The sequence below is a fragment of the Pristiophorus japonicus genome, unplaced genomic scaffold, assembly GCF_044704955.1.
Source record: "Pristiophorus japonicus isolate sPriJap1 unplaced genomic scaffold, sPriJap1.hap1 HAP1_SCAFFOLD_417, whole genome shotgun sequence".
Classification (NCBI taxonomy): Eukaryota; Metazoa; Chordata; class Chondrichthyes; family Pristiophoridae; genus Pristiophorus; species Pristiophorus japonicus.
Genome location: NW_027254058.1, coordinates 290,654 through 318,325, shown reverse-complemented (window position 1 = coordinate 318,325; position 27,672 = coordinate 290,654). Strand labels below are relative to the sequence as shown.

The 27,672-nt window shown below is 51.5% G+C and overlaps 1 protein-coding gene across 1 annotated transcript in view; it reads left to right on the top strand.

Annotated features, from left to right (window-relative positions):
* LOC139250736 (pyridoxal kinase-like) overlaps positions 1 to 25,399 on the top strand; it is a 25,795-nt gene extending 396 nt beyond the window's left edge. The window contains exons 2-8 of the mRNA XM_070873105.1: positions 398 to 479; positions 8,690 to 8,775; positions 14,336 to 14,381; positions 15,505 to 15,616; positions 22,064 to 22,200; positions 24,095 to 24,161; positions 24,918 to 25,399. Of these exons, the coding sequence (XP_070729206.1) occupies positions 398 to 479; positions 8,690 to 8,775; positions 14,336 to 14,381; positions 15,505 to 15,616; positions 22,064 to 22,200; positions 24,095 to 24,161; positions 24,918 to 25,030 (643 nt within the window). The 3' untranslated portion in view covers positions 25,031 to 25,399. The remainder of the gene's footprint in view (positions 1 to 397; positions 480 to 8,689; positions 8,776 to 14,335; positions 14,382 to 15,504; positions 15,617 to 22,063; positions 22,201 to 24,094; positions 24,162 to 24,917) is intronic.
* The last annotated feature ends 2,273 nt before the right edge of the window (positions 25,400 to 27,672 follow it).

Here is a 27,672-nt window from a genome sequence, read left to right as displayed (position 1 = left end):
GGGGGGGGGGGGGGAGAGGGGAGGGAGAGGGGAGGGGGGGGGAGAGGGGAGGGGGGGGGAGAGGGGAGGGGGGGGGGGGAGAGAGGGGAGGGGGGGGGGGAGAGAGGGGAGGGGGGGGGAGAGGGGAGGGGGGGGGGAGAGGGGAGGGGGGGGGGGAGAGAGGGGAGGGAGGGGGGAGAGGGGAGGGGGGTGGTAGGGGGAGGAGGGGGGGTAGGGGGAGGAGATGGGGGGGTAGGGGGGTCAGGGCCTGTGGTTGTGGGGGGGGTGGTCAGGGCCTGGAGGGGGAGGGTGGTCAGGGCCTGGAGGGGGAGGGGGGGTGGGGGTCAGGGCCTGTGGGAGAACACGGGTCTGAGGGGGACACAGGGCTGGAATGTATGGGCTGGGGTATTTCATATAGAACAATAGCATATGGTTCATTTATTTTTCTTGCAGTTTGTGACCCGGTGATGGGCGATAAAAGGAATGGGGACGGATACATGGTGAGTGGCCTGTCTCTCGCACTATGTCGGTGTCTTTTTTATATATTAATTCCCGGGATGTGGGCGTCACTGGCAAGGCCGGCATTTATTGCCTATCCCTAATTGCTCCTTGTGAAGGTGGTGGTGAGCCGCTGCCTTGAACTGCTGCAGTCCGTGTGGTGAAGGTGCTCCCACAGTGCTGTTAGGGAGGGAGTTCCAGGATTGTGACCCAGCAACGATGAAGGAACGGCCGATATATTTCCAAATCAGAATGGTGTGTGACTTGGAGGGGAACGTGGAGGTGGTGGTGTTCCCATGCGTCTGCTGCCCTTGTCCTTCTAGGTGGTAGAGGTTGTCAGTTTGGGAGGTGCTGCCGAAGAAGTCTTGGTGAGTTGCTGCAGTGCATCTTGTAGATGGTACACACTGCAGCCACGGTGCGCCGGTGGTGGAGGGAGTGAATGTTGAAGGTGGTGGATGGGGTGCCAATCAAGCGGCCTGCTTTGTCCTGGATGGTGTCGAGCTTCGAGTGTTGTTGGAGCTGCAACTCATCCAGACAAGTGGAGAGTATTCCATCACACTCCTGACTTGTGCCTTGTAGATGGTGGAAAAGCTTTGGGGAGTCAGGAAGTGAGACACTCGCCGCAGAATACCCAGCCTTTGACCTGCTCTTATTTATGTGGCTGGTCCAGTTAAGTTTCTGGTCAATGGTGACCCCCAGGATGTTGATGGTGGGATATTCAGCGATGGACTTGCCGTTGAATGTCAAGGGGCGGTAATTTAGACTCTCGCTTGTTGGAGATAGTCATTGCTTTGCATTTGTTTGGCACGGATGTTACTTGCCACATCCCAAACCTCAATGTTGTCCAAATCTTGCAGCATGTGGGCATGGACTGCTCCATTATCTGAGGAGTTGTGAATGAAACTGAACACTGTGCAGTCATCAGCGAACATCCCCACTTCTGACCATATGATGGAGGGAAGGTCATTGATGAAGCAGCTGAAGATGGTTGGGTTTCCAAAAGAACATAAGAAATAGGATCAGGAGTAGACCTCAAGCCTGCTCCGCCATTTAATAAGATCATGGCTGATCTGATCTTGGGCTCAGCTCCACTTCCCTGCCCGCTCCCCATAACCCTTCACTCCCTTATCGCTCAAAAATCTGTCTATCTCTGTCTTAAATATATTCAATGATCCAGCCTCCACAGCTCTCTGGGGCAGAGAATTTCACAGATTTACAACCCTCTGAAAGAAGACATTCCTCCTTGTCTCAGTTCTAAATGGGTGACCCCTTATTCTTAAACTATGCCACCCTAGTTCTAGATTCCCCCACGAGTGGAAATATCCTCTTTGCATCTACCTTGTCGAGCCCCCTCAGTATCTTGTATGTTTCATTAAGATCACCTCTCATTCTTCTAAACTCCAATGAGTATAGGCCCAACCTGCTCAACCTTTCTTCGTAAGTCATCGCCTTCATCTCAGGAATCAACCTCGTGAACCTTCTCTGAACAGCCTCCAATGCAAGTATATCCCTCCTTAAATACGGAGACCAAAACTGTATGCAGTACTCCAGGTGTGGTCTCACCAATACCCTGTACAGTTGTAGTAGGACTTCCCTGCTTTTATACTCTATCCCCCTTGCAATAAAGGCCAACATTCCATTTGCCTTCCTGATCACTTGCTGTACCTACATACTCACTTTTTGTGTTTCATGTACAAGGACCCCCAGGTCCCTCTGTACTGCAGCATTTTGTAATCTCTCCATTTAAATAATAATTTGCTTTTTTATTTTTCCTGCCAAAGTGGATAACCTCACATTTTCCCACGTTCTACTCCATCTGCCAAATTTTTGCCCACTCACTTAGCCTGTCTATATCCCTTTGCAGATTCTTTGTGTCCTCCTCACAACTTGCTTTCCCACCCACCTTTATCATCAGCAAACTTGGCTACATTACACATGGTCCCTTTATCCAAATCATTAATATAGATTGTAATAGTTGAGGCCCCAGCATCGATCCCTGTGGCACCCCACTAATTACTGTTTGCCAAATGGAAAATGACCCATTTATCCCGACTTCTGATTTCTGTTAGTTAGCCAATCCTCTACCCATGTTGATATATCACCTCCAATCCCGTGAACTTTTATCTTGTGCAGAAAGCTTTTATGTGGCACCTTTTCAAATGCCTTCTGGAAATCCAAATACACCACATCCACTGGTTCCCCTTTATCTACTCTGCTCGTTACATCCTCAAAGAACTCCAGCAAATTTGTCAAACATGATTTCCGTTTCATAAAACCATGCTGACTCTGCTTGATTGTATTTTGCTTTTCCAAATGTCCTGCTATTGTTTCCTTAATAATGGACTCCAGCATTTTCCCAATGACAATGTTAGGCTAACTGGTCTATAGTTTCCTGCTTTCTGTCTGCCTTTTTTAAATAGGGGTGTTACATTTGCGGTTTTCCAATCTGCTGGGACCTCTCCAGAACCCAGGGAATTTTGGTAGATTACAACCAATGCAGCCACTATCTCTGCAGCCACTTCTTTTAAGACCCTGGGATGCAGGCCATCCAGGGGACTTTTCCGCCTTTGGTTCCATTATTTTACCGAGTACTTTTTCTTTCGTGATAGTGATTGTTTTAAGTTCCTCCTCCCTATAGCCCCTTGATTATCTATTATTGGGATGTTTTTTGTGTCTTCTACCATGAAGATCGATACAAAATATTTGTTCAAAGTCTCTGCCATTTCCCTGTTCTCCGTTATTAATTCTCCACTCTCATCCTCCAGGAGCCAATTTACTTTGTCTACCCTCTTCCTTTTTATATACCTGTAGAAGCTCTTACTATTTGTTTTTATATTTCTTGCTAATTTACTCTCAAAATCCATCTTCCCTCTCTCTATTATTTTGTTAGTCGTCCTTTGCTGGTTTTTAAAAATTTCCCAATCCTTTGGCCTCCCACTAATCTTGGCAACATTGTATGCCCTTGTTTTTAATTTGATACCATCCTTTACTTCTTTATTTAGCCACGGATGGTTCTTCCTTCTCTTAAAGTCTTTCTTTCTCATTGAAATATATTTTTGTTGGGAGTTATGAAATATCTCCTTAAATGTGCTGTCTTGCACTTTAATCTATTTTCCCAGTCCACTTTAGCCAAATCTGCCTTCATAGCTTTGTCATCACCTGTATTTAATATTAGAACACTCTTTAGAGATCCAACTTTCTCATCCTCCAACTGAATTTGAAATTCAACCATGCTATGATCACTCTTTCCTAGAGGATCCTTTACTAGGAGATCATTTATTAATCCTGTCTCATTACACAGTACCAGATCTAAGATAACCTGCTCCCTGGTTGGTTCCACAACATATTGTTCAAGGAAACTATCTCGGATACACTTTATGAACTCTTCCTCAAGGCTACCTTGGCCAATTTGATTTGTCCAATCAATATGAAGATTAAAATCACCCAAGATAATTGTCGTACCTTTCTTACAAGCCTCCATTATTTCTTGATTTATATTCCATCCTGCAGTGTAGCACTGTTAGGGGGCCTCTAGATTATGCCCACCAGTGACGACTTCCCCGTATTATTACTTATCTCCACCCAAGTGGGCTTAGGACACTGCTGGAGTTGGACCTGCCACCAAGGAAGATGGTAGAAATGTTACCTGTCAACCCAAGCCTAGATAGTATCCAGGTCCTGTTGCAGGCTGGTATGAGCTTCTCCATTGTCATGAGAGGGGAATGGAGTTGAACCTCCAACAACCACAACCATTTGTCTTTCATAGAATCATAGAAATTTACAGCACGGAAGGAGGCCATTTCGGCCCATCGTGTCCACACCGACCGGCCAAGAGCTATCCAGCCTAATCTCATTTTCCAGCTCTTGGTCCGTAGTCCTGTAGGTTACGGTACTTTTAAGTGCACATCCAAATATTTTTTTAATGTGGTGAGGGTTTCTGCCTCTACCACCCTTTCAGGCAGTGAGTTCCCGGCCCCCACTGCCCTCTGGGTGAAGAAATCTCCCCTCATATCTCCTCTAAACCTCCCCCCAAATACTTTAAATCTATGCCCCCTGGTTGTTGACCCCTCTGCCAAGCGAAACAAGCCCTTTCTATTCACTCTGTCCAGGCCCATCATAACTTTATACACCTCAATCAGGTCGCCTCTCAGCCTCCTCTGTTCCAAAGAAAACAGACCCAGCATCTCCAATCTTTCCTCATAGCTAAAATTCTCCAGTCCAGGCAACATTGTTGTAAATCTCCTCTGCACCCTTTCCAATGCAATCACATCTTTTCTGTAATGTGGTGACCAGAAGTGCACACAGTACTCCAGCTGTGGCCTAACCAGTGTTTTATACAACGGTGGGCAGCACGGTGCCTTCTAGTGCCTGGGCCCCAAGCTCTGGAACTCCCTCACTTAACCTCTCCGCCTCTCTACCTCTCTTTCCTTCTACAAGACGCTCCTTAAAACCTACTTCTTTGACCCAGCTTTTGGTCATCTACCATAATTTCTTATCATCTAGCTCGGTGTCAATTTATTCTTTGTCTTATAGCACTCCTGTGAAGGGCAGTTGGTAGAGCGATTATAATCAGGGATGCTCAAGAGGGCTGAATTTGAGAAGCGCAGATATCTTGGGGGTGAGGGGGGGGGGGTTGTGGGGATGGAGGAGATTACAGAGAAAGGGAGGGGTGAGGCCATGGAAGGATTTGTAAACAAGGATGAGAATTTTGAAATCGAGACGTTGCTTAACTGGGAGCCAATGGATAGAGGATTGGCTAACGAACGGAAAACAGAGAGTAGAGATAAATGGTTCATTCTCGGGTTGGCAATCAGTAACCAGTGGGGTGCCATGGGGATCAGTGCTGGGACCCCAACTATTTACAATCTATATTAAAGACTTGGGAGGAAGGAACTGAGTGTAACGTAGCCAAGTTTGCCGACGATACAAAGATGGGAGGAAAAGCAATGTGTGAGGAGAACACACAAAATTTGCAAAAGGACATAGACAGGCTAAGTGAGTGGGCAAAAATTTGGCAGATGGAGTATAATGTTGGAAAGTGTGAGGTCATGCACTTTGGCAGAAAAATATCAAAGAGCAAGTTATTATTTAAATGGAGAAAGATTGCAAAGTGCTGCAGTACAGCGGCACCTGGGGGTACTTGTGCATGAAACACAAAAGGTTAGTATGCAGGTACAGCAAGTGATCAGGAAGGCCAATGGTATCTTGGCCTTTATTGCAAAGGGGATGGAGTATAAAAGCAGGGAAGTCTTGCTACAGTTGTACAGGATATTGGTGAGGCCACACCTGGAATACTGCGTGCAGTTTTGGTTTCTATATTTATGAAAGAATATACTTGCTTTGGAGGCAATTCAGAGAAGGTTCACAAGGTTGATTCCAGAGACGAGGGGGTTGACTTATGAGGAAAGGTTGAAAAGGTTGGGCCTCTACTCATTGGAATTCAGAAGAATGAGAGGTGATCTTATCGAAACGTATAAGATTATGAGGGGGCTTGACAAGGTGGATACAGAGAGGATGTTGCCACTGATAGGGGAGACTAGAACTAGAGGGCACGATCTTAGAATAAGGGGCCGCCCATTTAAAGCTGAGATAAGGAAAAAATTCTTCGCTGAGGGTTGTAAATCTGTGGAATTCGCTGCCTCAGAGAGCTGTGGGAGCTGGGTCATGGAATAAATTTAAGACAGAAATAGACAGTTTCTTAAACGATAATCGAATAAGGGGTTATGGAGAGTGGGCAGGGAAGTGGAGCTGAGTCCATGATCGGATCAGCCATGATCATATTAAATGGTGGAGCAGGTGTGAGGGGCCGTATGGCCGACTCCTGCTCCTACTTCTTATGTTCTTATGTAGGTCAGCGAGCACAGGACAGTCTCTCTATCTACTCTATCAATTCCTTGAAAAAGCCTAAAACCAAGTCACCCCTTAACATTTTGTTTCTCGGGAATACAGGCCCAGTTTATGTAACCTCTCCTCACTTAACCCTTGGATCCCTGGTAGATCTGCGCAGCGCTTCCTCCGGGGCCAATATATTCTTTGCAGGATGCGGTGCCCAAAACTGTACGCCGTGCTCCAGATCAATGCTGTGGCCACAGGTAACCCGTGCAGCGAACTCTTCAAAACAAAGAGCGGGAACGTTGCTCTCTGTGGTCTAACAGAGGCTTTATACAATATCGTGGGACACCACCGCAGGTCTGGAGGATAAAAGAACTGGAGCGCGGGCCCCTGCAACATTGTGGGCCGCCCCGACCTGCGAGAGGACACCACTGCCAGTTGGGTGCATTAGAGCTGGAGCGAGTCACTGCAGCTTCCAGCGCGAGCTGCTCCAAGTGTGCAACGGCTTCGAGGTGGGCGACTGGGTGACGTCATCAAAACCCAGGTCGCCATTTGGAGTGTGGGCAGGAGCATCAGCGGGCCCCAGGTACAGCAGAGAAGCGGGAAGGTTGGGATGGAGGTGTGACGAATGATCGGGGTGAAGGAATGGTGAGGGATCGTGGATGAGATTCGGCGAGTGATCGCGGCGGAGGTGCGACAAATGTTTGATGCGGAGGAGAGGGGAGAGATCGCAGCGGAGGTGCGGCAAATTGGGTACGGGGCCCAGAAGAGGCGAGGGCCAAGGGGCAGCACGGGCCAGCCCACACTGCGATCTATGTGCGCACTAGGTCCGTGCAGCAGAACTGGTCTCCAGTCGTCCTGGTTAACCCTTGCTACTGGACCAAGACCTCGCTCTGTCAAGCCTGTTTGGTGGCTGGTGTGCAACAGGCACCCCACATTAAAAAAATCCACGCAGAGGTATCTTCCACGCTTGGTGTTCAGGACTGGAATATTGGGTCCTTCATTGAAACATCTGCGAACTCATTCTTTTTGGTGTGGAAGCAAGTCATCCTCATTCGAGGGACCGCCTATGATGATGGTTTTATACAGTTCAAACATGCTCTTGTATTCCATGCCTCGACTTATAAAGGCAAGCATTCCATATGCCTTCTTAACCACCTTATCTACCTGGCCTGCTACATTTAGGGATCTGTGGACCTGCACTCCAAGGTCCCTTTGTTCATCTACACTTTTCAGAGTCATGCCATTTAATGTGTATTCCCTTGCCTTGTTAGACCTCCCCAAATGCATTACCTCACACTTCTCCGGATTGAATTCCATTTGCCACCGTTCTGCTCACCTGACCAGTTCATTGATATCTTCCTGCAGTCTTACAGCTTTCTTCTTCATTATCAACCACACAGCCTATTTTAGTGTCATCTGCAAACTTCTTAAGCATACCCCCAACATTCAGGTCCAAGTCATTGATATATATCACAAAAAGCAAGGGACCTAGCACTGAGCCCTGTGGGACCCCAAGAGATACAGCCTTCCAGTCACAAAAACACTCATCAACCATTACCCTTTGCTTCCTGCCTCTGAGCCAATTTTGGATCCAACTTGCCACTTTTCCCTGGATCCCATGGGCTTTTACTTTTGTGACCAGTCTGCCATGTGGGACCTTATCAAAAGCTTTGCTAAAATCCATATACAATACATCATACGCACTGACCTCATCGACCCTCCTGGTTACCTCCTTGAAAAATTCAGTCAGGTTAGTTCAACGCAATGTTCCCTTAACAAATCCATGCTGACTGTCCATGTGCTAGGTCTGTCTCCAGCCAGTGGCGAGTTTTCCCCCTGATTCCCATTGACTACAGTTTTACTAGGGCTCCTTGATGTCACTCTCGGTCAAATGCTGCCTTGATATCAAAGGCAGTCACTCCCACCTCACCTCTGAAATTCAGCTCTTTTGTCCATGTTTGGACCAAGTCTGTAATGAGGTCTGGAGCCGAGTGGACCTGGCGGAACCCAAACTGGGCATCGGTGAGTAAGTGCCGCTTGATAGCACTGTCGACGGCACCTTCCATTACTTTGCTGATGATTGAGAGTAGACTGATGGGGTGGTAATTGGCCGGATTGGATTTGTCCTGCTTTTTGTGGACAGGACATACCTGGGCAATTTTCCACATTGTCGGATAGATGCCTGTAATGGAACAGCTTGGCTAGAGGTGCGGCTCATTCAAGTCTTCAGCACGACAACTGGGATGTTGTCGGGCCCATAGTCTTTGTTGTATCGAGTGCGCTCAGACGTTTCTTGATACCGTGTGGAAAGAATTGAATTGGCTGTGTTGCTCTGTGTCCGGGGATTTTTTTCTTTAATGTCTTGTTCTGTTTCTAGTACGTTCCAGAAAATCTTCTTCCAGTTTACAAAGAGAAAGTGGTCCCGCTCGCTGACATCATCACTCCAAACCAGTATGAGGCAGAGTAAGTGTCATCGCTTGCCGTTCGCAAATCACACCCTTCACCCACCCTTCACCCACCCTTCACCCACCCTTCACCCACCCTTCACCCACCCTTCACCCACCCCAACGCATCACCCCTCACGTGCTGAAGATCTCATCTCTTGGATTTTAAACGGTCATTTACTGAATAACAAATGTGTTCTTGTCGATTGTCTTGTGCCAAGTCTGGTTAAGGCTAGAAGAGCTATTGCAGCAGCCAGGATTCAGACTCTTGCTGTTTGGGCCTATTCACTGTACATGGGGCACTGCCAGATACACTCAGCACAGCTCTGTTTAGTTTGAGAAATGTGATACAGAATATTTAGGGCAAGGTTAGAAAAACAGAATGCGCACAGCCCCGGAATATATCTCCTATCACCGAGTGTTCAGAGCAGGCAACCTTGTTGGATATAAACTCTGGCAAATATGGGACTGTTAGACATACACTGGGTTGGGGGGGGGGGGCGGTAATTAGATGTAATATGGGGGGGGGGGGTTAATTAGATGTAATACGGAGGGGGGGGTAATTAGAGGTAATACGGAGGGGGGGGTAATTAGATGTAATACGGAGGGGGGGGTAATTAGATGTAATACGGAGAGGGGGGGGGGTTACTGGAGAAGGAGGAATTGAAAATATCTGAAAGCCGAGTGGTAATGAGATAGAGAGAGAACATAAGAGAACACAAGAAATAGGAGCAGGAGTAGGCCATACGGCCCCTCGAGCCTGCTCTGCCATTTAATAAGATCATGGCTGATCTGATCATGGACTCAGCTCCACTTCCCTGCCCTTTATTCTTTTATCGCTCAAAGATCTGTATCTCCACCTTAAATATACTCGAATGACTGAGCCTCCACAACTCTCCGGGGCAGAGAATTCCACAGATTTACAACACACAGAGAAGAAATTCCTCCTCATCTCAGTTTTAAATGGGCGGCCCCTTATTCTGAGACTATGTCCCCTAGTTTTAGTTTCCCCTATGAGTGGAAATATCCTCTCTGCATCCACCTTGTCGAGCCCCCTCATTATTTTATATGTTTCGATAAGATCACCTCTCATTCTTTTGATCTCCATTGAGTATAGGCCCAACCTACTCAACCTATCTTCATAAGTCAACCCCCTCATCTCCGGAACCAACCTAGTGAACCTTCTCTGAATAGCCTCCAATGCAAGTATATCCTTCCTTAAATACGGAGACCAAAACTGTACGCAGTACTCCAAGTGTGGCCTCACCAATACCCTGTACAGTTGTAGCAGGACTTCTCTGCTTTTATACTCTATCCCCCTTGCAATAAAGGCCAACATTCCATTTGCCTTCCTGATTACTTGCTGTACCTGCTTACTCACTTTTTGTGTTTCATGCACAAGGACCCCCAGTTCCCTCTGTACTGCAGCACTTTGCAAATTTTCTCCATTTAGATTATAATTTGCTTTTTTATTTTTTTCTGCCAAAATGGATAACCTCACATTTTCTCACATTATACTCCATTTATCAAATTTTTTCCCACTCATTTAGCCTGTCTATATCCCTTTGCAGATTTTTTGTGTCCTCCTCACAATTTGCTTTCCAACCCATCTTTGTATCATCAGCAAACTTGGCGACATTACACTCGGTTCCTTCATGCAAGTCATTAATAGATTGTAAATAGTTGAGGCCCCAGCACCAATCCCTGCGGCACCCCACTAGTTACTGTTTGCCAACCGGAAAATGACCCATTTATCCTGACTCTCTGTTTTCTGTTATTTAGACAATCCTCTATCCATGCTAATATATTACCCCCAACCCCGTGAACTTTTATCTTGTGCAGTAACCTTTTATGTGGCACCTTTTCGAATGCCTTCTGGAAATCCAAATACACCACATCCACTGGTTCCCTTTAGCCACTCTTCTCGTTATATCCTCAAAGAACTCCAGCAAATTTGTCAAACATGATTTCTGTTTCATAAAACCAGGCCGACTCAGCTTGATTGTATTCTGCTTTTCCAATATGTCCTCCTACTGCTTCCTTAATAATGGACTCCAGCATTTTCCCAACGACAGATGTTAGGCTAACTGGTCTATAGTTTCCTGCTTTCTGTCTGCCTGCTTTTTTAAATAGGGACGTTACATTTGCGATTTTCCAGTCCGTTGGGACCTCCCCAGAAACCAGGGAATTTTGGTAGATTACAACCAATGCATCCTCTATCTCTGCAGCCACTTTTTAGGACCCGAGGATGCTGGCCATTAGGTCCAGGGGACTTGTCCGCCTTTAGTCCCATTATTTTACCGAGTACTACTCCATTAATGATTGTATTAAGTTCCTCCCTCCCTATAACCCCTTGATTATCCACTATTGGGATGTTTTTAGTGTCTTCTACCATGAAGATGAATACAAAATATTTGTTCAACGTCTCTGCCATTTCCCTGCTCCCCATTATTTATTCCCCAGTCGCATCCTCTTGGGGATCAACATTTACTTTAGCCACTCTTTATGTACCCGTAGAAACTCTTACTATCTGTTTTTGTATTTTGTGCTCGTTTACTTTCATAATCTGTCTTCCCTCTTTTTATTATTTTTTGCTGGCTTTTAAAAATTTCCCAATCCTCTGTCCTCCCACTAGTCTTGGCCACATTGTATGCCCTTGTTTTCAATTTGATACCATCCCTTATTTCCTTAGTTAGCCACGGATGGTTATCCCTTCCCTTACAGTCTTTCCTTCTCATTGGAATATATTTTTGCGAGTTATGAAATATCTCCTTAAATGTCTGCCACTTCTCATCAACCGTCCCACACTTTAATCTATTTTCCCAGTCCACTTTAGCCAACTCTGCCTTCATACCTTTGTAGTCTCCTTTATTTAAGCTTCGACACTGATTTGAGATTCACTTTCTCACCCTCCAACTTGATTTGAAATTCAACCATATTATGGTCACTGATTCCAAGAGGATCCTTCACTACGAGATCATTTATTAATCCTGTCTCATTACACAGTACCAGATCGAAGATAGCCTGCTCCCTGGTTGGTTCCGCAACGTACTGTTCAAAAACTATCCTGGATACACTCTATGAACTCTTCCTCAAGGCTACCCTGGCCAATTTGCTTTGTCCAATCAATATGAAGGTTAGAATTGCCCATGATTATTGCCATTCCTTTTATACAAGCCTCCATTATTTCTTGATTTATACTCCGCCCAACAGTGTAGCTACTGTTAGGGGGCCTATAGACTATGCCCACCAGCGACTTTTTCCCCTTATTATTCCTCACCTCCATTCAAACTGATTCTGCATCTTGATCTTCTGAACCAATATCGTTTCCCACTAACTCACTGATCTCATCCTTTATTAACAGTGCTACCCCACCTCCTTTTCCTTTCTGTCTGCCTTCCGAATTTTCAAATACCCCTGAATATTTAGTTCCCAGCTGTTAGATCTCTTAATTTCCAATGAAATACGAACTTCGATTGTAGTTTTAACTGCTTTATTTTTGGCAGACAGCAGTAACAAGTTCTTGGCTTTAAGCCAGGTCTTTGTCCTTCTGGGACCACATGGTCAAAATGGCTGTACTTATACCTGGATCAATTTACAGAAAAGAACTCGCCTTCTTTGACCTTATTGGCTCAATTAATAATCTTTTAACCTTTTAATTGGCTCGCTACCCAAGGATCCTAAAATGTCAAGTTGATTGATGACTTAATGCAACATGCTGAACTGCATGTAGCAGCCTTGACTTGGGGGTCTGTGAATTTTCACAGTCTGTCTAAATGCAGCCTGTTTGAATTCTCTATCACCAGCCTTGGTCACCTTGCAACCATGTCTCTGTAATGGCTATCAGATCATACCCATTTGTATCTATTTGTGCTGTCAACTCATCTATTTTGTTATGAATGCTGCGTGCATTCAAAGAGCTTTTAAATTTGCTTTTTTACCATTTTTTCCTGCTTTGACCCCACTTTCAGATTCACCTTTATGTTTATACATTCTGTACCTTCCCGTCACGCTGTGGTTTTCATTTCCCCCGGTGCTACCCTGCTCTCTTGCCTTCTCTTTATTCGTTGATTTTTAAATTTCTGCTCACCTGTACCCCCCCCCCCCCCCCCCCACTATTTAGTTTAAAGCCCTCGCTACAGCCCTAGTTATTTGAGTCGCCAGGACACTGTTCCCAGCAGGGTTTAAGTGGAAGCCGTCCCAATGGAACAGCGCCCTCTTTCCCCAGTACTGGTGCCAGTGTTCCATGAACCAAAACCCATTTCTCCCACACCAGTCTTTGAGCCACGTATTCATCTCTCTGATCTTATGTACTCTATGCAAATTTGCTCGTGGCTCAGGTAGTAATCCAGGGATTATTACCTTTGTGGTTCTGCTTTTTAATTTGGCTCCTAGCTGCTAATAATCCCTCAGCAGAACAACTTCTTTTTTCCTATCTATGTTGTTGGTACCTATGTGGACCAGACAACTGGATCTTCCCCCTCCCACTCCAAGTTCCTCTCCAGCCCAGAGATGTCCTTAACCCTGGCACTGGGCAGGCAACACAGCCTTCGGGACTCACGCTTGCAGCAGCAGAGAACAGTATCTATCCCCCTAGCTATACTGTCCCCGACCACTGCAACGTTTCGTTCTACTCCCCCCACTTGAATGGCCCCCTGTACCACGGTGCTGTGGTCAGTTTGATCATCCTCCCTGCAGTCCCTGCTCTCGTCCACACAGGGAGTAAGAGCCTCAAACCTGTTGGACAAGAGCAAGGGCCGAGGCTCCTCCATCACTACCTCCTGGGTCCCCATACCTGTCTCACTTGTAGTCACACCCTCCTGCTCCTGACCACGGATCGAATTTCAATTAATTAATCTAATTGGTGTGACTGGCTCCTGCATCGCGACGTCCAGGTAACTCTCCCCCTCCCTGATGTGTCGCAGTGTCTACAGCTCGGATTCCAGCTCATCAACTCTGAGCCGAAGTTCCTCAAGCTGCTGACACTTGCTGCAGATGTGGTCACCGCGGACCTCAGTGGTGTCCACCAGCTCCCACATGTTGCATCAGTGACACATTGCCTGCCCTGCCATCTATAATGTAAATTAGATTTAGTTTTTAATCCCGGCCCCTAATTTACGGCCCTTAATTTAAGCAAGAAAAGAGAGAAAAACTCACCAACCAATCACTTCCTGTGACGTCGAATGCAGTTGCCCTGTTCTCCTTTGTCGCCCTCTCTTACCTGCTGCTGCTCTTTTAGCTGCTGCCGCCGGTGTTGTTTCCTCACCGGTCCGGAGCGGGGGGGGGGGGGGGTGGGGCGGTCAGAGCTCTGTGCTGATTGCCCCAGCACAGAGAAAGTAAGACTGAGTGGGAGAGAGAAACGGACATGAAGAGCAGTGATGAGAGAGTTGGAGAATCGGGGACCAACATACAGAGAGGACTAGAGTGGAAGATGAAATGAGGGGTAGGACAGTGTGATTTGTGCGACAGCTTAACTCTGGTGAACTTGAATTGTGAGTGGGAGAGCTGGTGGTCTGAGGTATTTGCTGCATTTATAGGGAAAGTCAATACTAACTGCAATTTGACTTTGTCTGTTTCAGAATTCTTGCAGGAAAGAAGATGAATACAGAAAAGGAGGCGATTGAGGTAACACAGCTTGTGGTAACTGCTGTTAACCGTTCCATTCTGGGACCGTCATTCATGGACCCCATGGGATATTGGAGGTGCCATCAGCTGAGACGTTAAACCGAGGCCATATCTGCACCCTCCGGTGGATGTAAATTATCCTGACGTGCAGGGAAATTCTCCCTGGTGTCCTTGCAAATGTTTATCTCACGAACAACACTCAAAACAGATTATATGGTCATTGTTTGTGGGAGCTTGCTCTGCGCAAATTGGCTGTCACATTTCCTACACTACACTTCAAAATGTACTTCTGTAAAGATCTTTGGGATGTCCTGATGTTGTGAAATCTGCTAATTAAGTGCAAGTCTTGACTGCTCAGTTGGAGAAAGCTACTTGTTTTAACTGCTCCTAAAGACGCTGACTCCCACTGGGGTACGGGTCCCACACACACTGACTCCCACTGGGTATGGGTCCCACACACATTGACTCTCACTGGGGTACGGGTCCCACACACACTGAGTCTCACTGGGGTACGGGTCCCACACACACTGACTCTCACTGGGGTACGGGTCCCACACACACTGACTCTCACTGGGGTACGGGTCCCCCACACACACTGACTCTCACTGGGGTACGGGTCCCACACACACTGACTCTCACTGGGGTACGGGTCCCACACACACTGACTCTCACTGGGGTACGGGTCCCACACACACTGACTCTCACTGGGGTACGGGTCCCACACACACTGACTCTCACTGGGGTACAGGTCCCCCACACACTGACTCTCACTGGGGTTCGGGTTCACAGACATGGACTGCTCTCCAGTTGGCCGCTCATGTGGCCATAGACAGTGAGTGTGCACAGTCTCGTGGGGTTGCTCTTTCAAATAATACAATAAGTCTCTACGTCGTCCCATAAAACACTCCCAGGACAGGTACAGCACGGGTTAGATACAGAGTAAAGGTCCCTCTGCACTGTCCCATCAAACACTCCCAGGGCAGGTACAGGGGGTTAGATACGGAGTAAAGCTCCCTCTACACTGTCCCATCGAACACTCTCAGGACAGGTACAGCACTGGGTTAGATACAGAGTAAATAACCCTCACGTGAGGTTAGTAACTGGGTCTCTGTGTCTCTCGCAGGTTATGGATGTTCTTCATGCAATGGGTCCCGACACTGTGGTGATCACGAGCTCTGATCTTCCCTCTGCGTTAGGAGACGGCTACCTGGTGACGCTCGGCAGCCAGAGGAAGGGTGAGTGAGGCTGCTGCTCAGTGGAGCTTCGCACATTACCTTTTGATGTTTTGGGTTTGACCAATGAGGTTTTCTGATGGAGCCTGGGCATTATGTGTCAGCCATGGCTCCGTGGGTAGCACTCGCTTCTGAGTCAGTAGGTCGTGGGTTCAAGTCCCACTTCAGACACTTGAGCACAAAGTCCAGGCTACCATTCAAGGCAGTACTGAGAAAGCATTGCACTTTTGGGCGGTGGGCAGTACTGAGGGAGCGCCGCACTGTCGGAGGGGCAGTACTGAGGGAGCGTCGCACTGTCGGAGGGCCAGTACTGAGGGAACGCCGCACTGTCGGAGGGCCAGTACTGAGGGAGCGCTGCACTGTTGGAGGGGCAGTACTGAGGGAGCGCCGCACTGTCGGAGGGGCAGTACTGAGGGAGCCCCGCACTGTCGGAGGGGCAGTACTGAGGGAACGCCGCACTGTCGGAGGGCTAGTACTGAGTGAACACTGTACTTTAATCTATTTGATACCATCCTTTACTTTGTTTAGCCACGGATGGTTCTTCTCTTAAAGTCTTTCCTTCTCACTGAAATATATTTTTGTTGGGAATTATGAAATATCTCCTTTAATGTCCACCACTGCTCATCAACTGTCTCATACTTTAATCTATTTTCCCAATCCACTTTAGCCAACTCTACCTTCATACTTTTGTAATTGCCTTTATTTAAGTTAAGGACAGTAGTTTGATACCTAGCTTTGTCACCCTCAAACTGAATTTGAAATTTTTCCGTGCTATGATCATTCTTCCCAAGAGGATCCTTTACTATGAGATCATACAAGAACGACCACCAGCCCAGCCTGTACAAGAAGAACAAGAGGAGGAGAGTGATGGAGAAGAAGAGACACTATCATTCGATCTGACACTCCCAGGCACCAGCTCAGAAAATGGCATTACGCATACTTCAGAGGGTAGTATAGAGATGGGATCGGCACAGGGTGAGTTACTGAGCACGAGCGGGCTGCAGCTAGGCCCAGGGGAAAGGGGAGCTCAGGTGGTGAGGTCACACGCACACAGGACTCTGATGGGGACTTCGATGGGATGGCCTTCAGAAGAAGGGTGATGTGCACGCACACAGAAATGCTTGGCAGGCCTGCCGGAGAGCCTCGTCAGTGTCGAGGAGCATGGGGTACTCCGGTTCCAACATTGTAAGGGGCTTTGCACGGTCCTTGGAGCCCATGGTTTCCGGGAAGGAAGTGATGGACACCTCCATTAGAGCACCTGTGGACCCAGCTGGAAAGCTGTGTGTGCTGGACAATGTGGCAGCTTCCATTGCAGCTGAATGCTGCAGTGAGAGCTCAGTCTGGTCTCGTGGAGGCTCGGTTTACTGCCAAACAAGCTCCGACTGCTCTCGTGCAGTCTCAGACTGCTGCCATCGTGGCTGGGTTTACATAGAAACATAGAAAATAGATGCAGGAGTAGGCCATTCAGCCCTTCGAGCCTGCACCACCATTCAATATGATCATGGCTGATCATTCACCTCAGTACCCCATTCCTGCTTTCTCTCCATACCCCTTGATCCCTTTAGTCATGACAGCCACATCTAACTCCCTTTTGAATATAAGAACATAAGAATTAGGAACAGGAGTAGGCCATCTAGCCCCTCGAGTCTGCTCCGCCATTCAACAAGATCATGACTGATCTGGCCGTGGACTCAGCTCCACTTTCCGCCCCGCTCCCCATAACCCTTAATTCCCTTATATCTAATGAACTGGCCTCAACAACTTTCTGTGGGAGAGAATTCCACAGGTCTCTGAGTGAAGAAGTTTCTCCTCATCTCAGTCCTAAATGGCTTACCCCTTATCCTTAGACTGTGACCCCTGGTTCTGGACTTCCCCAACATCGGGAACATTCTGCCTGCATCTAAACTGTCCAGATCTGTCAGAATTTTATGTTTCTATGAGATCCCCTCTCATTCTTCTAAATTCCATTGAATATAAGCCTAGTCGATCCAGTCTCTCCTCATATGTCAGTCTGTCATTCCGGGAATCAGTCTGGTGAAACTTCGCTGCACTCCCTCAATAGCAAGAATGTCCTTCCTCAGATTAGGAGAACAAAACTGTACACAATATTCAAGGTGTGACCTCACCAAGGCCCTGTACAATTGTAGTAAGACCTCCCTGCTCCTGTACTCAAATCCTCTCACTATGAAGGCCAACATGCCATTTGCCTTCTTCACCGCCTGCTGTACCTGCATGCCAACTTACAATGACTGATGTACCATGACACCCAGGTCTCGTTGCACTGCCCCTTTTCCTAATCTATCACCATTCAGATAATAGTCTGCCTTCCTGTTTTTATCACCAAAGTGGATAACCTCTCATTTATCCACATTATACTGCATCTGCCATGTATTTGCCCACTCACCTAACCTGTCCAAGTCACTCTGCAGCTTCTTAGCGTCCTCCTCACAACGCCACCCAGTTTAGTGTCATCGAGTGTGGAAAGGGGCTTGCGGGGTGTTGCAGCAGCCCAGCAACTGATGGTTAGGGAGGCACCACCCACCCCGGGGAAGCGGCAGTGGCTCCATGCAGCAAGAACCTGCTATCCCCTCTCAGGATGACAGCATTCCTACTTCCACCACTGCCACTCCACCAGTGCCCTTGCTGCTGCCTTTCAGACTGCCGCTGCCCAGGCCCAGATGGTGCAGTCTGCAGTGGGCCTTCTGGGCCCCAGAGTTGCTCAAGGGCACCCTGCAAGGCCTTGTGCCTTGGAAACTCAGCAGCCTTTCACCAGCCATGTTGCAGTCACTGGGGCAGCACTGCGTTGGAGCATTATGATAGGCAAAGGCACAGGAAAGACAGGCGCTAAGAGAATGCACGGTGATTAGTTGACTTTGTTATATAGTATTGGATTGAATCATTTATGGAATGTTTGTTTTGTGCTGGCCGTTATTTCAGCTTTGTGCCCAAGAGGACGCCATGAAGTTCCGTGACAGGGATGGTAAGGTGGGGAAATGTTGAGCAACGAGAATCTGGGGTTTCATTCCTTGGAACCACAGTCTGATGAGGCACTCATGGCCAATCCATCCGGAGCGGGGTTTTGCTGCTTGGCTCTGGCTCCTCCTCCTCGTCCTCTCCTTCCGCTTCCCTTACTCGTGGCCATGGAACCCGTGGTAGAAAGGACTGCGCCCTCTTGATGGCCAAGCTGCGGAAGATGCAGCAGACCACCACGGAATGGGACATCCGCACCAGGCGAAGAGCTCCTTCCAAGCGGAACCATTGCTTCGACACCCCGATGATGAGGTTCCTTGTGGCAGCATGCCTATTATTGTATGACTGCTGACCACGAGTGGTGGGATTGCAGAGGGGAGTCACCAGCCAGGTGCAGAGCGGATAGCCCTTGTCTCCGAGCAGCGACCCTCGGGTTCGATGTGGTGGCTGGAAGAGAGCTGGCACAATGGACTGGCGCAGGATGAGGCACCGTGACAGCTCCCTGAATCCCGGGCATTTACCATCGTGATGTGCTCGGCAATGCCACACACCACCTGCACAGTAAGACAGAGTGATAGCCTTTGCCGTTGCGGATGCAGTACATCTCAGGATTGAAATGCAGTGCCCGCAAAGCAGCCTGCACCATGGAGATGCCCGATATCCTGGCAAAGCCAAATGCGAGCCACCCCTGCTTCTCTCTGTTCAGAGAGAAGACAATGGCGTCCCTTCTCCTGGAGTACAGAGCCTCTGTGACCTCCCGGATGCAGCGATGGATGCCGAACTGGGAAATGTTAGATATGTTGCCTGTTCCAGACTGGAAGGATCCGGTGGCGCAGAAATTCAGGGCCACGTGAGAGCACTCATCACCCTGCTCTGAGGCTGCAGGTCAGGGTCCAAAAAGTGGTAGAGTTCTGTAACCACCTCCTTGGTGAAGCGGAGCCGTGTGAATCCACTGCTCCTGGTTTGAGTGGAGGGAGGAGAAGTGCTTTCAGAAGACTCTAGGTGGGTCAGGCCTCCTGCTGAGAGCTCTTCTCCCTCTCTCTTCTCCCCCTCCCTCCCTCTGCGAGGAGCTTGTCCGCTTTGTGCCTGTCGGGCTGCAGTGTGAGGGGGACTGCAACTGGAGTCCTTGTGACTGGGCGCCAGTGGTGTGAGCACAACCCTTCAATTCAGAAGCAAGGCCTTCTCCACTTGCAGTACCACTCTGTCACCACACCAATCATCAACTCGAGAAAGTTCCAAATACTCCACAAAATAACACACAGCCAGTAGAAATCAAAAAGTGAGTTACCTGAAAGTTGTTGCTATCCCTGGAAATCCCGCAGGTGGGGGGCCCCTTGTGCAGCGGTGTGTGCTTTGGTGGGGGCCTCTCGTGCAGCGGTGCGTGCTTTGGTGGGGGGTCCTCGTGCAGCGGTGTGTGCTTTGGTGGGGGGTCCTCGTGCAGCGGTGCGTGCTTTGGTGGGGGGTCCTCGTGCAGCGGTGCGTGCTTTGGTGGGGGGTCCTCGTGCAGCGGTGTGTGCTTTGGTGGGGGGTCCTCGTGCAGCGGTGTGTGCTTTGGTGGGGGCCTCTCGTGCAGCGGTGCGTGCTTTGGTGGGGGCCTCTCGTGCAGCGGTGTGTGCTTTGGTGGGGGCCTCTCGTGCAGCGGTGCGTGCTTTGGTGGGGGCCTCTCGTGCAGCGGTGCGTGCTTTGGTGGGGGCCTCTCGTGCAGCGGTGCGTGCTTTGGTGGGGGCCTCTCGTGCAGCGGTGCGTGCTTTGGTGGTGGCCTCGTGCAGCGGTGCGTGCTTTGGTGGGGGGTCCTCGTGCAGCGGTGCGTGCTTTGGTGGGGGCCTCTCGTGCAGCGGTGCGTGCTTTGGTGGGGGGTCCTCGTGCAGCGGTGCGTGCTTTGGTGGGGGGTCCTCGTGCAGCGGTGCGTGCTTTGGTGGGGGCCTCTCGTGCAGCGGTGCGTGCTTTGGTGGGGGCCTCTCGTGCAGCGGTGCGTGCTTTGGTGGGGGCCTCTCGTGCAGCGGTGCGTGCTTTGGTGGGGGCCTCTCGTGCAGCGGTGCGTGCTTTGGTGGGGGCCTCTCGTGCAGCGGTGCGTGCTTTGGTGGGGGTCCTCGTGCAGCGGTGCGTGCTTTGGTGGGGGGTCCTCGTGCAGGCATATAGTCAAGCGCCCACATCCAAAATAGCAGGTCGTGGGTCAAATCAGCATTGCATGCTGATTGACGTCATGATTTGCCTCATTTGCGTTCTTCTGCCGAATGCAGGTAATGGGCTCCATGGCGATTGCCGCAGCCTGCGCTGGAAGCGAGCCGCCGCCGTTTTTCTGCCAAAACAGGCCTTAAATGTCAGTGCTTGGTGGGGAGGTTTCGCGGCCTGTGGTTCTATCCAATCGATTCTCAAATGTTGACCGTTTCTGCCTAAACACTAACCCTGGGAGTGAATCCCACAGTCTCACCGCTCTGTCTGTGTCTTGAATTCCACAGTCTCACTGCTCTTCATGTGAAATGTCTGCTGCCCCCTATTCTAAATCTCTCAAATTGAATCTTGTATCTCAGGACCCAAGACTACTGCAAATAGCCTGCTTCTATCTGCTCTGACCCATCCTTTCACAACTTTAAACACTTGAGTCATATCGCCCCATAATCTGCATTACTCTTAAAGCAACTATTTTTCAAGTCTTTCTTTGTATTTCCTCATAGCAGGCAGCATCCCAGTGAGTCTTTGTTGTACACCCTCTACAACTTCAACACCTTTCCTAACATGTAACCCTAATACATAGAAACATAGAAAATAGGTGCAGGAGTAGGCCATTCGGCCCTTCGAGCCTGCACCGCCATTCAATGAGTTCATGGCTGAACATGCAACTTCAGTACCCCATTCCTGCTTTCTCGCCATACCCCTTGATCCCCTTAGTAGTAAGGACTACATCTAACTCCTTTTTGAATATATTTAGTGAATTGGCCTCAACAACTTTCTGTGGTAGAGAATTCCACAGGTTCACCATTCTCTGGGTGAAGAAGTTTCTCCTCATCTCGGTCCTAAATGGCTTACCCCTTATCCTTAGACTGTGACCCCTGGTTCTGGACTTCCCCAACATTGGGAACATTCTTCCTGCATCTAACCTGTCTAAACCCGTCAGAATTTTAAACGTTTCTATGAGATCCCCTCTCATTCTTCTGAACTCCAGAGAATACAAGCCCAGTTGATCCAGTCTTTCTTGATCTGTCAGTCCCGCCATCCCGGGAATCAGTCTGGTGAACCTTGGCTGCACACGCTCTCTCACTGGGCTCATAATAATGTTTTATAGAGGCTCATTATTACCTTGTGGTTTTTATATTCAATATCTCTTCTTACAAAACCTAGACTTTCATTAGTTTTGTTTAGATTTACTAAGCTGAAGTGCTGCCTCTCGTGCTGTGAAGATGTCCCCAGGTCCGTCTGCTCCCCCACACCTACCTTCCTTTCATTCAGTGTATAATTACTGCTCTTGCTATTTGTGATCAGTGATTGCGGGCGGTTCACGAGTGACGGAGCGAATCCGAATAGAGATTCCCAAGGTGGATGCTGTGTTTGTGGGGACGGGAGATTTGTTTGCTGCCATGCTTCTGGCTTGGACCCATCAGCACCCCAACAACCTCAAGGTAAGGCTGAGCTGAGCTCCCTGAGCAGGCTTCACACCACAGAACTCTCACTAGGGAAGAATCAGCTCAGGAAGATAGATGCACATGGGATTAAAGGGACGGTGGTAACTCGGGTACGTAATTGGCTGAGACACAGGAGGCAGTAAGTCGTGGTGAACGGATGTATTTTTGACTGGAGAGTTGTACAGTGGGGTCCCCCAGGGGTCAATGATAGGACCATTGTTAATAACATAAGAAATAGGAGCAGAAGTAGGCCATACAGCCCCTTGTGCCTGCTCTGCCATTTAATACGATCATGGCTGATCTGATCATGGACTCAGGTCCACTTCCCTCCCTGCTCCCCATAACCCCTAATTCCCTTATCGGTTAAAAAACTGTCTACCTCTGTCTTAAATTTATTCAATGTCCCGGCTTCCACAGCTCTCTGAGGCAGCAAATTCCACAGATTTACAACCCTCTGAGAGAAGAAATTTCTCCTCATCTCAGTTTTAAATGGGTGGCCCCTTATTCTAAGATCATGCCCTCTAGTTCTAGTCTCCCTGATCAGTGGAAATATCCTCTCTGCATCCACCTTATCAAGCCCCCTCATAATCTTATACGTTTCGATAAGATCACCCCTCATTTCCTGTGAGCTGCGCTTTATTCTGCGCAGCCTGTTTATTTCAATGCGCGGACCCTTTAAATGTCTGCGCATGCGGGGTATTTACACTGTAAAAGCCGGTGAGCGGCCTGCGGGGACCCTGCAGATTATCAGCGGGAATATTGAATGGGACCATTGCTTTTCTTTTATATATAAATGACCTGAACTTGGGTATGGTGAGTAGGATTTTACATTTTGCGGATGATAAACAACTGGCAACGTATAAATCGTGAGCTCGTTAGTAACAGGAGGATGCAGATAGAGTGGGGAAACGGGCAGACACACGGCAGATGCAACTTAATATGGATACGTGCGAAGTGAGGCAGGGACTTCAATTAGGAGGAGAGAAGGTTAAGGGGAGATTTAATCGAGGTATTCATTATTAGGAGAGGTTTGGTAGAGCAAGTAGAGAGTAACTGTTTCCTCTGGCATGGAGGCCAGTAACCACAGGTCACAGAATTAAAATCATTGGCATCACACACACTGATTCTCACTGGGGTACGGGTCCCAGAGACACTGACTCTCACTGGGTACGGGTCCCACACACACTGACTCTCACTGGGTACGGGTCCCACACACACTGACTCTCACTGGGTACGGGTCCCACACAGTGACTCTCACTGGGGTACAGTCCCGCACACAATGACTCTCTCTGGGGTATGGGTCCCAGAGACACTGACTCTCACTGGGGTACGGGTCCCACACACACTGACTCTCACTGGGGTACGGGTCCCACACACACTGACTCTCACTGGGGTATGGGTCCCACACACACTGACTCTCACTGGGGTATGGGTCCCACACACACTGACTCTCACTGGGGTACGAGTCCCAGAACCACTGACTCTCACTGGGGTACGGGTCCCACACACACTGACTCTCACTGGGGTACGGGTCCCACACACACTGACTCTCACTGGGATACGGGTCCCACACACACTGACTCTCACTGGGGTACGGGTCCCACACACACTGACTCTCACTGGGGTATGGGTCCCACACACACTGACTCTCACTGGGGTACGGGTCCCACACACACTGACTCTCACTCAGCTACTGGTGTTAACTGGCGGAACAAAATCTTAATGGGTTTCAAGCCGGAACGACAGGTTCTTATCAAAACTGGGCTTTGGAGTTCGTAGAACCAAGGGAACTCTGTGGATAGGAGAGCTAGATGAGCTGAAGGTCTCTTGCCCGGGCTGCGAACTATCGCGCTGACCCCTGACCCTAACACTAACCCTTTTTCCCACGCAGATTGCCTGTGAGAAGACAGTGTCTGCCCTTCAGCACATTGTGACCCGGACCATCTGCTGTGCCAAAGGTAACCAGAAAATGTCCCGCAAAAAGCCTGCGCAGTGTTCGGGGGCTGACATGAGTGATCGGGGGGATTGCGGGCGAGGACTATGCAGAGAGCCTAATCGCCCCCGACCGTCCCCGTTCCTTGGGATCAACATTGAGCCGTTCCTCGGTTTTGGACTTTTGGAGCGGAATCACCTCCTGTGTCATCCCTCCCTGAGCTGAGGCACCTGGCCTGGGAGTGTTTGATGGGACGGTGTAGAGGGAGCTTTACTCTGTATCTAACCACCTGTACCTATCCTGAGAGTGTTTGATGGGACAGTGTAGAGGGAGCTTTACTCTGTATCTATCCAGTGCTGTACCTACCCTCGGAGTGTTTGATGGGACAGTGTAGAGGGAGCTTTACTCTGTATCTATCCAGTGCTGTACCTACCCTCGGAGTGTTTGATGGGACAGTGTAGAGGGAGCTTTACTCTGTATCTAACCCGTGCTGTACCTGCCCTGGGAGTGTTTGATGGGACAGTGTAGAGGGAGCTTTACTCTGTATCTAACCCGTGCTGTACCTGCCCTGGGAGTGTTCGATGGGACAGTGTAGAGGGAGCTTTACTCTGTATCTAACCCCCCGTACCTGCCCTTGGAGTGTTTGATGGGACAGTGTAGAGGGAGCTTTACTCTGTATCTAACCCGTGCTGTACCTGCCCTGGGAGTGTTTAATGGGACAGTGTAGAGGGAGCTGTACTCTCTCTAACCCAGGTGTGTCTCTCTGTGTCTCTCCCTCCAGCCATGGCCGGACCGGATAAGAAGCCGAGCCCAGCACAGTTGGAGCTGCGAGTGATCCAGAGCAAGCAGCAGATTGAAAACCCTGAGATAATAATCCACGCCACCTCCATATAACTCTGTGGCTGCACCCGTGTAGCCATGGTAACCGTTCCAGGATTGCAGTCGCTGGAAGGTCGTGTCGCAGAGTGCTGAGGGGAGGGGGTGGTGAGAGCTCCCAGTTGCTGTCTAACCCCGCTGTGTGGGGATGAAACTCTCCGGTGTGAATAGCAGAGGTAGGGAGACCCCCCCCCCCTCGCTTCAGACAGCCGTGGAGGTCCGAGGGGGCATTCCCTCCCGGCACCAATGCTACACGGGTGCAGTGCACCTGCAGCCATGCCATGCAACATTCGCCTGCAGTCGCAGCCCTGCCCACATCTCAAACATCTAACCGTTCATTGCTTGCCCGACCTGCCATCTCATGGGGACAGGCAACCCACCCTGTGCTGGGGAGGGGGGGGGGGGGCGGGAGGTGAGATTGAGGGGGCCATGTGCTGATGGGGTGGGGATGTTGCAGTGTGTGAGTTGATTTGTGGGACGTGGAGGGAAGGAGGGACGGGGCGGGGGGGAGGGGAGGGGGGTGGGCAGGTGATGGGGAGGAGTCTGGGAGGAGTCATGTGCCGTGCGTTGGGTGGGGGGAGGAGATACATGCGACGGTGGTGCGTGGGTGGTTGGGAGTGAGGGGGGAGACGGTGGGGGGAGATGGGAGACTAGAGGGGGGAGACAGGGGACGGGTGGAGGTGGGGAGACGGGGGACGGGTGGAGGGGGGATGGGTGGGGGGGGAGAGACGGGGGACGGGTGGAGGGGGGAGACGGTGGAGGGCGGGGGACGGGTGCAGGGCGGGGGACGGGTGGGGGGGGAAGAGACGGGGGACGGGTGGGGGGGGAAGAGACGGGGGACGGGTGGGGGGGGAGACGGGGGGCGGGTGGGGGGGGGAGAGACGGGGGACGGATGGGGGGGGGGAAGAGACGGGGGACGGGTGGGGGGGGAAGAGACGGGTGGGGGGGGGGAGAGACGGGGGACGGGTGGGGGGGGGGAGAGACGGGGGACGGGTGGGGGGGGGAGAGACGGGGGACGGGTGGGGGGGGGGAGAGACGGGGGACGGGTGGGGGGGGGGGGGGGGGTGGGGGGGGGAGAGACGGGGGACGGGTGGGGGGGGGGAGACGGGGGACGGGTGGGGGGGGGGAGACGGGGGACGGGTGGGGGGGGGGGAGACGGACGGGTGGGGGGGGGGAGAGACGGGGGACGGGTGAGGGGGGGAGAGAGACGGGGGACGGGTGGGGGGGGGAGAGAGACGGGGGACGGGTGGGGGGGGGGAGAGACGGGGGACGGGTGGGGGGGGGGAGAGACGGGGGACGGGTGGGGGGGGGGGAGAGACGGGGGACGGGTGGGGGGGGGGAGAGACGGGTGGGGGGTGGGGGAGAGAGACGGGGGACGGGTGGGGGGGGGAGAGAGACGGGGGACGGGTGGGGGGGGGGAGAGAGACGGGGGACGGGTGGGAGGGGGGGGAGAGAGACGGGGGACGGGTGGGAGGGGGGGAGAGAGACGGGGGACGGGTGGGAGGGGGGGGAGAGAGACGGGGGACGGGTGGGAGGGGGGGGAGAGAGACGGGGGACGGGTGGGAGGGGGGGGGGGGGGAGAGAGACGGGGGACGGGTGGGAGGGGGGGGAGAGAGAGACGGGGGACGGGTGGGAGGGGGGGAGAGAGACGGGGGACGGGTGGGAGGGGGGGAGAGAGACGGGGGACGGGTGGGAGGGGGGGAGAGAGACGGGGACGGGTGGGAGGGGGGGGGGAGAGAGACGGGGGACGGGTGGGAGGGGGGGGGAGAGAGACGGGGGACGGGTGGGAGGGGGGGGGGAGAGAGAGACGGGTGGGAGGGGGGGGGGGAGAGAGAGACGGGTGGGAGGGGGGGGGGGAGAGAGAGACGGGGGACGGGTGGGAGGGGGGGGGAGAGAGACGGGGGACGGGTGGGAGGGGGGGGAGAGAGACGGGGACGGGTGGGAGGGGGGGGGGAGAGAGACGGGGACGGGTGGGGGGGGGGGGAGAGAGACGGGGACGGGTGGGGGGGGGGGGAGAGAGACGGGGACGGGTGGGAGGGGGGGGAGAGAGACGGGGACGGGTGGGAGGGGGGGAGAGACGGGGGACGGGTGGGAGGGGGGAGAGACGGGGGACGGGTGGGAGGGGGGGAGAGACGGGGGACGGGTGGGAGGGGGGGAGAGACGGGGGACGGGTGGGGGGGGGGAGAGAGACGGGGGACGGGTGGGGGGGGGAGAGACGGGGGACGGGTGGGGGTGGGGACGGGTAGGGAGAGACGGGGGACGGGTGGGGGGGGGAGGAGAGACGGGGGACGGGTGTGGGGGGAGGGGGACGGGTGTGGGGGGAGGGGGACGGGTGTGGGGGGAGGGGGACGGGTGTGGGGGGAGGGGGACGGGTGTGGGGGGAGGGGGACGGGTGTGGGGGGAGGGGGACGGGTGGGGTGGGGACGGGGGACGGGTGGGGTGGGGAGAGAGACGGGGGGGTGGAAGGGGGACGGATGGGGGGGGAAGACGGGGGACGGATGGGGGGGAAGACGGGGGACGGGTGAGGGGGGGAGACGGGGGGACGGGTGAGGGGGGGAGACGGGGGACGGGTGAGGGGGGGAGACGGGGGACGGGTGAGGGGGGAGACGGGGGGGGAGACGAGGGGGGTGGGGTGCGGGGGGGGAGAGACGAGGGGGGTG